At 34.9% G+C, this 9,741-nt stretch overlaps 1 protein-coding gene across 7 annotated transcripts in view; it reads left to right on the top strand.

Annotated features, from left to right (window-relative positions):
• Positions 1-52: 52 nt before the first annotated feature.
• The window catches only part of Vps13b (vacuolar protein sorting 13 homolog B), an 829,431-nt gene continuing 819,742 nt past the window's right edge, over positions 53-9,741 (top strand). For 4 of the 7 annotated variants that reach the window (XM_047551787.1, XM_047551802.1, XM_047551778.1 and 1 more), the window contains exons 1-2: positions 62-289; positions 709-883. In XM_047551787.1, the coding sequence (XP_047407743.1) occupies positions 737-883 (147 nt within the window). In that variant the 5' untranslated portion in view covers positions 62-289; positions 709-736. Of the gene's footprint in view, positions 290-708; positions 884-9,741 lie in introns of all 7 variants that reach the window. The other 3 variants (XR_007108524.1, XR_007108523.1, XM_047551822.1) reach the window with 2 other exon arrangements.

Here is a 9,741-nt window from a genome sequence, read left to right as displayed (position 1 = left end):
AGTCCGCCCCCTCCCCTGGGCACTTCTTAGAGCTTTGTCCTGATGACTACTAGCAGGGTCGGAGCCCGGGCGCAGGCGGGCCGTTTGCAAGTGTTGTCCAAGAAGACCCATTAGCTTCAACAGCCTGAGAAATCTAGAGAGGCTGCCGAGTGGAAAAGAGGCAGCGGGGACGCAGTGTTTTGAGCACCGAGTGAGGCACACCCGGAAGTGGTGCTGTACAGAAGCCGCGTCGCCGCCGGGGGCGGATGCTGGGTACCGCGAGGTGGAGGAGACGCCACAGCACTCTGGCGTGAGTGTCTCCCGAGGGTGGGGTGCGGCGACGGCGGTGGCGGTGGCGGGAGTGGGAGCGGGCCTGGCTCTCGTTCTGGTTCTATGGCGGCAGATCCGGCTGGGTTCCGGGAAGAGAGGGCCTGGAGGGGTGGCGGGGCTGGTGAGGAGCTGCAGCAGCCCAGGGGTAGCGTGCGTCTCGTCCTCCCACTCCGTGATACCCCTCTGTCTGCCCTCCTACTCCTCGCCAGGCCAGGTGAGGTGAAGTGGACTAGTGGAGAAGTAGTGGCCGCAGCCGGGAGTCCGCTTGCATATTCTCTGCTGTGGTAGTTGGCGAGCAGCCGCTTTTGGGCCTTTCCAGACCTTCCTGAGAAATGCTTCTGGAGAAACCTTGCTGCACCGCTGACTCAGTTCTAACGTTTCTGTGTCAACCCTTTTCAGAGTCTGATTTTGACCCTAACCTGAAAAGATGTTGGAGTCATATGTAACTCCAATTTTAATGAGCTATGTGAATCGCTATATCAAGAATTTAAAACCTTCGGATCTACAGCTTTCACTATGGGGTGGAGACGTGGTTCTCAGCAAGCTCGAGTTAAAATTAGATGTGCTGGAACAGGTAAGCTGTGTAGCTGTCATTGACTAGAAACATTTCAACTGTTTTTAAACATAATCTGTTTCCTGTGCTTTGACTTTATGCTGTAAAAATGTAATCTTCCTGCTATTGTATTCTGGGTTGCCCTGAAACTAGAGACTTTATTTTACATATATATTTTAATGGTTTCTTTTAGTGAGAGTTTATAACAGTAGGATTCCCCAGAAGTTGTTTCGATCGATAGGAAAACATTTTCATTGTTCTTGTCAGAATTGTTCAGACTATTAACTCAACTCTTAAGTGTTAGGTCACTGGAGATGTACCCTTGATGGAGTTTATGTACATTTTCAGAATTGTGTATGAAGCTGCAAAATGTTACATTCCTGTTTTCTTTTTTGGATAGCGTGAAAGATGTAAGGTTAGATCTTGAGAAAGGTTCTTTCAGTAGGAAAAATGACATTATGAGTGGAATCCTCACAGAACTGAGTAGACATAGAGTGAGAATGGCAGTAAAATTGAAAATCTCTTCAAAAGCCACTTCTTTTTAGTTTCTTTTAATAGGAGAGTGATCTGTTGCAAATGTATCATTACTTCATAGTTCACATTGATTAGTTCATTTAGTACACTTAATAGTAACATATGCCAAGCAGTTGTTATATTTGAGGATATCAAGTATCTGTGGAAACTCAAGAGTCAGAGACCTTCTGCTTTTTAGGTGGTATGGGAAGACTTCATCTGATGGTGATGGTTATGAATAATTTTTTTCTTCCCCCACCTCCTCCATTATTGAATAATCTAGAATTAACTCTTCCCTGCCCCTCAGGTTAATTGGGTGTCTTAATATTTTTATTTTATTTTTCTTAATAAGCCACAAATCCTAAGTACAACAGCTCAGTTTTTATGTATACACCTGTGCAGCTACCAGCACTCTAACAGTACCCCAAAGGCTTTCCTATGTTCCTTTGTAATCAGTACACCCACTCCTAAAAGAGATGGCTGATAATCTGATGTCCATCAAAATAGATAAGTTTCACTCAATCTCAAATATATTGAAATCATTTGTGTCTGACTTTTTTTTTTTTGTTGAATATTATGGCTGAGATTAATTTATATTGTTGGATGAACAATACTTTTTCATATTGTCCCATAGTATTTTTTTCTATATTTTTTAAATTGTAGATGGACATGATATCTTTATTTTATTTATTTTTTATGTGGTGCTGAGGATTGAACCCAGTGCCTCACATATGCTAGGCACTGAGCTATAGCCCCAGCCCTGCCCTGTAGTATTTCATTGCATAAAGATTCCATGGTTTACCTTCCTATTCAGAGAACATTATTATACACCTGTCTTGATAGGTGCAAGTATTAATTTCTTGTAGGTGTATACTGAAGAAGTAAGCATCTGTTTCATGTATACTGCCAAATAGTTTTGCAAAGTAGTTTTATCAATTTATGGTCTCACTAACAGTGTATGAGAGTTTACATTTTTACTACTAGGTACATTTGTTATTTTATTTGTTCTTTTAATTTTTGTCTTCCTAATGGTTATGTAGTGATAACTGATTGTAATTTTTATTTGTATTTCCCTAATGACTAATGATGAAAATGTTTTCATATGCTTACTGGCCATTGGGATATCCTCTTTTGTAAATTCTCATACTTTTTTGCAGTACTGGGATTTGAATTAAGATTGCTCTGCCACTGATCTATATCTGCAGCTTTTTTTTGTTTGTTTTTTATTTTGAGACAGGGTCTTGATAAGTTGCTGAGGATGGCCTGGAACTTGCAGTCCTCCTGCCTCAGCCTTCTGGGTAGCTGGAATTACAGGTGTGCGCTACTGGGCCTGGAAAGTTTTTTGCCTCTTTTTTAAAATTGAGTTTTCTGTCTTTGCATTTCTCCAAGAGGGCTTTTTTCCCCCCCTTCCATTGTTGTTGTTGTTTTGGTTGGGGGAATGGGGATGAACCCAGGGCCTCATGCATGCCAAGCACCTGCTAAACCACTGAGCTATTCCCAAGTCCCCTAGGGATTTTTTCTAATATTTGGAAGATGAGTTCTTTGCCAGATACATGTTTTCATGCTTTGCAGTTTCTTTTCTTGGTTTGTGGCTTTTTACCCTCTTAAAATTATCTTGATGAATAGAAGTTCATGATTTTATTGAGATCCACTGTATCTTTTCTTTAGGGTTAGGGCCTTTTATGTCTTATGAAATTTTTGCCTTCTAATTTGTGCAAAACATTTTTGACTTTTTAAAATTTGTTCTTTTTAAATGTACATGACAGTAAAGTGTATTTTAACATATTATACATTCATGGAGTATAAATTATTCCAATGCGGATCCCATTCTTGTAGTTGTACATGATGTGGAGTTTCACTGGTGGTATATTCATATGTGAACATAGGAAAGTTGTATCTGATTCATTCTACTATCTTTCCTGTTCCCATCCTCCTTCTCTTCCCTTCATTCCCCTTTGTTGAATCCACTGAACTTCTATTTCCTCCCTCCCCTAACATATTGTATGTTAGCATCTACATATCAAAGAGAAAATTCAGCCCTTGGGGTTTTGGGATTGGCTTATTTCACTTAGCATCATAGTCTCCAGATCTATCCATTTACCAGCAAAAGTCATAAGTCATTCTTTTTTTGTGGCTGGGTAATATTCCATTGTATTTAATACTTTTTGTTACATTCTTTGGGAATGACAGTCATGTCATCTGTAAATAATGACAGTTTTACATCTTACTATCAATGCTTGTACCTTTTATTTCTTTTTTTGTTGTTGTTGCATTGGCTAGGGCCTCTTACAATGAAGAGTTGGTAGAGAATAGATTTTTTTTTTGTTCTTAACTTCAGTGGGAACTAAATATTATGCCATTATATTAGTTGTGAACAAACACCCTTTATTGGGTTAAGGAGATTCTCTTCTGTTTCTACTTTCCAGTGAATTTTTTGAATATTGAATAGATGTTGAATTATGTCAAATATTATATTTAATGATTTCATATCTGATTTTTATTTTTAATGCGGGAAGTTACATTGAGTTTTTAAATTAAACTAATCTTGCATTCCTAGAATAAACCTTAGTTGTTATGATCCACTTTTTCCATATTGTTGGATTTTATTTGCTTAGTTTCTTTGCATCTTTGCTTGTGAAATTTGCTTATCATTTTTCTTTTTTAGTAATGATTTTGATTATCAGATATTTTGGCTTCATTAGATTATTTTCGAAGTATTATTTTCATAATCTCTAGGAAAGTTTATGTAAGATTGGTATTGTTAGTTTTTAATTTTGTTTATTTTTATATTTTATATATAACAAAACTTACCATCTTAACCATTTTAAGTGTACAATTCTGTGGCATTAATTACATTCATATTTTGTAAAACCTTCGCTGCCATCTAAATCCAGAACTTTCTCATTTTCTTAAACTTGAAATTCTGTACCCATTAAACATTTAACTTCCTGTCTTCATATTTTCCCAGCCTGTTGGAACCACTATTATATTTGTCTCTATGAATGTGACTACTCTGGATACTTTATATTAGTGGAATTGTTCAATATTTGTCACACTGTGTCTTCAAAATTCATCTGTACTATAGAAATCTGTCAGCATTTCCTTCATTTTTAAGGCTGAATAATATTTAATTGTATGTACATAACATATTTTGTTCATCTATTCATCCATATGTGAATACAAGGGTTTTTCTACTTTTTGGCTATTATGAATAATGCTGCTATAAACATAAGTGTAAAAATATATTGTTGAGACCCTACTTTCAAGTCATTTGGGTAGGAACAAGAAGTAGAAGCACAAGATTATATGCTAATTATACATTTAATTTTTTTGAGGAACTGCAGTATTGTTTTCCACAGTGACTGCACCATTATAAATCCCGCTCAGGAATGTATAGAATTCCAGTTGCGCCATATCCTTATCAACACTTTTTTTGATTATAGCTATTCTGATGGGTGTGAAATGGTATATCATTTTAGTTTTAGTTTGCCTTGTCATTTCCTTTATGAATAGTGTTTTACTTACTGTTTCTTTTCTTTTCTTTTGTACTGAGGATTGAACCCCAGGGGCACTACATCCCCAGCCCCCCCTTTTTTATTTTTATTTTTTAGTTGTAAATGAACACAATACCTTTATTTTAGTTTTCTATTTTTATATGACTGAGGATCAAACCCAGGGTCTCACACCTGCCAGGCAAGTGCTCTGCTGGTCAACCCCAGTGGCCCCCCATCCCCTGCCTGCAGCCCTTTATTAATTTTAATTTTTTATTTTGAGACAGGGTCTCACTAAGTTGCTGAGCCTGACCTCAGACTAAATTCTCCTGCCTTAACCTACTGAGCCAGTGGAATCACTGGCATGTGACACCATGCATGGCTCTTATTGGCTATTTTTGTGTCATCTTTAGGGAAATGTCTGTTTAAGTTCCTTGTCCATTTTTGATTCAGGTTTTTTAAAAAACTGTTATCGTTAAGATGTAGGAGGTCTTTATGTATTGTGGCTATCAATCTCTTATCAAATACATGATTTGCAAATACTTTCTCTCATTCTTTGGGTTGCCTTTTACTGTTGATAGTGTCCTTTGATGCATAAATGTTTTGATTTTTAATGATGTACAGTTTTGTTAATTTTTTTCTTCTTGCCTGGGTTTTTCATGTCCTACCCAAGAAATCATTGCCAAATCTAGTCATAAAATTTTTATCCTATTGTTTTTCTAATTTTTAGCTCTAATGTATACATGCATTTTGAGTTAATTTTTGTATACGATATGAAGGTTCAAACCTCATTTTTTTTTTTTGCATGTGGATATTCAGTTTTACTAGCACCATTTATTTAATATTCTCATTTCCCCATTGAATGGTCTTGGTGTCCTTGTTGAGTATTATTTGGCCATAGATTTAAGGTTTTATTTCTGGGCTTTCTATACCATTCTATTTGGTCTGCATGTTTGCCTTTATGTCAGTATCAGACTGTTTTGATTACTGTAGTTTTGTAATGAGTTTTGAAATCAGAAAAGATGTAATCTCCACTTTCTTCATATACCCTCTCAACCCCAGTATTAGGGATTGAATCCAAGGCCTCAAGCATACTAGCAAGCACTCTACCATTGAGATACATCCTCAGCCCTTTTTATTTTATTTGAGACAAAGTATCACTAAATTGCTGAGGCTGTCCTTGAACTTGAAATCCTCCTAGTTCATCCTCCCAAATTGCTGGGATTACAGGCATGTGGCATGGCACTCAGCTGCTTAGTTTTTCTTTTCTTTCTTTTTTTTTAAATGTAAATTGTTTATTTTCTTATGTGGTGGTGAGGATTGAACTCAGAGCCCCACACATACTAGGCAAGCACTCTACCACAGAGCCATACCCCAGCCTCTGTACCTTATTTTTTTTAAGTGTGGGAAAAATTATCGGTGTCAGGTTGGAAAGTTGTAAATTATTGATTTAATTTCTTTGATCAGATACAGGATCATTTAGATTTGTGTTTCTTCTTTCTTCAGTTTTAGAGAGTTGTATTTTCAGAGTTTCTCCATTTCCAAAAAATCAGGGATTAGCAAGCTGTGACCTGGCCCTATTTTTATCAATAAAGTTGTATTGGAACACAGCTGTTCTCATTTGTTTACATAGTATCTGACTATTTTTGTACTTAAATGGCAGACTTCAATAACTATGACAGAGATTGTATGACTTCCGAAAGCCTAAAATGTTTGCTCTCCCTTTACAGGAAAAATTTGCTTACCTCTGCCCTAAATTGTTCTATTTAAATATATAGTTTTTTTTGAAATTTATTTTAAAGTTGTTTAAAAACAATGTACCTGTGGAATCCATAATGATGTCTCTTTTACCATTCCTCATTTGATAATTTGTATTTTCTTCATCAACTTTACTAGGATCTTATCAGTTAATATCATTAATTAATTTTAGTATAATTAATGTTTTCAAAGAATTAACTTTTTTTGTTTCTACTTTTGTTTTTTTTTGTTATTTGTTCTTATTTCTTTCTTTCCACTTTGTGATTTACTATTCTCTTTTTTAGCTTCTTAAGAATCTAAGAAAGCTTAGATCATTGATTCTTTTTAACTTTTTCTACTGAAATATATACATCTAATGTTATGAATTTTTCTCTAACCAAAAATTAACCTCTGTCACACAGACATTCATATATTATCTTTTCAGTTAAACTTTTTTATTATTTTCATGTTGATTTCTTTGATCAGTGAGTTATTCAGAGGTATATTGCTTAATTTCCAAACACATGGAGGTTTGCTAAATCAACTTTCTGTCATTGATTTCTAATTTAATTCACCTGTGGTCAGCACAGTTTCTGTATGATTCCAATCCATTAAAATTTATGACTCAGTGTATGGTCTGTTTTTGCAAATGTTCCATGTACCGTTGTCAAAAGATGTGTATTCTGTAGTTGTTGCTGTAGAGTTCTACAAGAGATCTGTTGTTTCAAACTGAGTGGTAGTTCTACAGTATTACACATTCTTATGGGTTTCCAGTTATCTGCTTTTTCTGTCAATTACTGGGAGAGGTATATTAATGTTTCCAACAGTGTGTATTTGCTTATCTTTTAGGTTTGTCAGTTTTCACTTTATATATCTTAAAACTATGGTAAGTACATAGCAAGTTTAATATTTTGATATCTCATTATTGAATATACTTTAAAAAAATTTTCCTGAAATGTGTCCCTTTTTGACCCTAGTTATTCTTCTTGCCTTAAAGTCTTTATATACTTTTTTTTTTTTTTTTTGATTCATTGTACACAAATGGGTTATAACTTTTGTTTCTCTGGTTGTACACAAAGTAGAGTCACACCATTTGTGTAATCATAACATGTACATTTCTTTTGAGGTCTTTCACCTCTTTTGTTAGATTGATTCCCAAGTGTTTTATTTATTTATTTTTTGAGGCTATTGTGAATGGGGTAGTTTTCCTAATTTCTCTTTCAGAGGATTCATCACTTATGAATAAAAATGCATTAGATTTATGAGTGTTGATTTTATATCCAGCTACTTTGCTTCATTCATTTATGAGTTCTAGAAAATTTTCTGGTGGAATTTTTTGACTCCTCTAAATATAGAATCATGTCATCAGCAAATAGTGATAGTTCGAGTTCTTCTTTTCCTTTCATATCCCTTTAATTTCTTTGGTCTGTCTAATTGCTCTGGTTAGAGTTTTAAGGATGATGTTGAATAGAAGTGGTGAAAGAGGACATCCATGCCTTGTTCCAGTTTTTAGGAGGAATGCTTTCAGTTTTTCTCCATTTAGTATGATGTTGGCCATGAGCTTAGCATAGATAGCCTTTACAATGTTTATGTTCCTACTATCCCTATTTTTCTAGTGTTTTGAGCATGAAGAGGTGCTGTATTTTATCAAATGCTTTTTCTGCATCTATCAAAATAATCATGGGATTCTTAACTTTAAGTCTGTTGATGTCGTGAATTACATTTATTGATTTCTGGATGTTGAACCAACCTTGCATCCCTGGGATGAACTCCACTTGATTGTGGTGCACTGTCTTTTTAATATGTTGTTTTTTATGCAATTTGCCAGAATTTTGTAAAGAAGTTTTGCATCTATGTTCATTAGGGATATTGGTCTGAAGATTTCTTTCCTTGATGTGTCTTTGTCTGCTTTTGGTATCAGGATAATATTAGCTTCATAGAATGAATTTGGAAGGGTTCCTTCCTCTTCTATTTCATGGAATACTTTTAGGTGTATTGGAATGAGTTCTTCTTTGAAGGTCTTGTAGAACTGGACTGAGAATCCATCTGGTCCTGGACTTTCTTTGTTGGTGACTTCTTCTATTTCATTGCTTGAAATTGAAATATTTAAATTGTGTATGTCTTCCAGATTCAGTTTGGTTGGATCATATGTCTCTAGAAATCTGTTGATGTCTTTGAGATTTTCTATTTTGTTGAAGTATAGATTTTCAAAATAGCTTCTAATTATGTTTTGTATTTCTTCAATAGTGTCTGTTGTGATATTTCTTTTTTCATCACAAATTTCAGTAATTTGAATTTTTTCCTCTTTGTTCGTATGGCTACCGGGTTTATCAATTTTGTTTATTTTTTCAAAGAACCAACTTTTTGTTTTGTCAAGCGTTTGAATTGTTTCTTTTGTTTCATTGATTTCAGTTCTGATTTTAATTATTCCCTGTCTTCTACTACTTTTGGTGTTGATCTCTTCTTCTTTTTCTAGGACTTTGAGCTGTAATGTTAGGTCATTCATTTCTTGACTTTTTATTCTTTTATTGAATGCGCTCCATGCAATGAATATTCCTCTTAGTACTGCTTTCATAATGTCCCAGAGATTTTGATATGTTGTATTGTTCTCATTTACCTCTAAGAATTTTTTTTATCTCCCCCCAATGTCTTCTGTTATCCATGAATCATTCATTAGTGTATTATTCAGTTTCCAGGTGTTGAAGTAGTTTCTTTTTTAATTTTATCATTGATTTCTAATTTCACTTCATTATGATCTGATAGAATACAAGGTAGTATCTCTGTCTTTTTGTATTTGCTAAGTGTAGCTTTGTGGTATAACATATGGTCTATTTTAGAGAAGGATCCATGTGCTGCTGAGAAGAAAGTGTATTTGCTTGTTGATGGATGGAATATTCTATATATGTCTATTAAGTCTAAATTATTGATTGTGTTAATGAGTTCTATGGTTTCTTTGAGCAATTTTTGTTTGGAAGATCTGTGCAATGGTGAGAGAGGTGGTTCCTGGAATTAAGAAGGATCTGTTTAATGTATATGGATACACCATTGTTTGGGGCATAAATATTTATGATTTTTATGTCTTGCTGATTTATGGTTCCCTTAAGCAGTATGAAATGTCCTTCTTTATCCCTTCTGACT

Source organism: Sciurus carolinensis, chromosome 1 (assembly GCF_902686445.1).
Source record: "Sciurus carolinensis chromosome 1, mSciCar1.2, whole genome shotgun sequence".
Lineage (NCBI taxonomy): Eukaryota > Metazoa > Chordata > Mammalia > Rodentia > Sciuridae > Sciurus > Sciurus carolinensis.
This window is presented reverse-complemented; position numbering and strand designations above follow the sequence as displayed.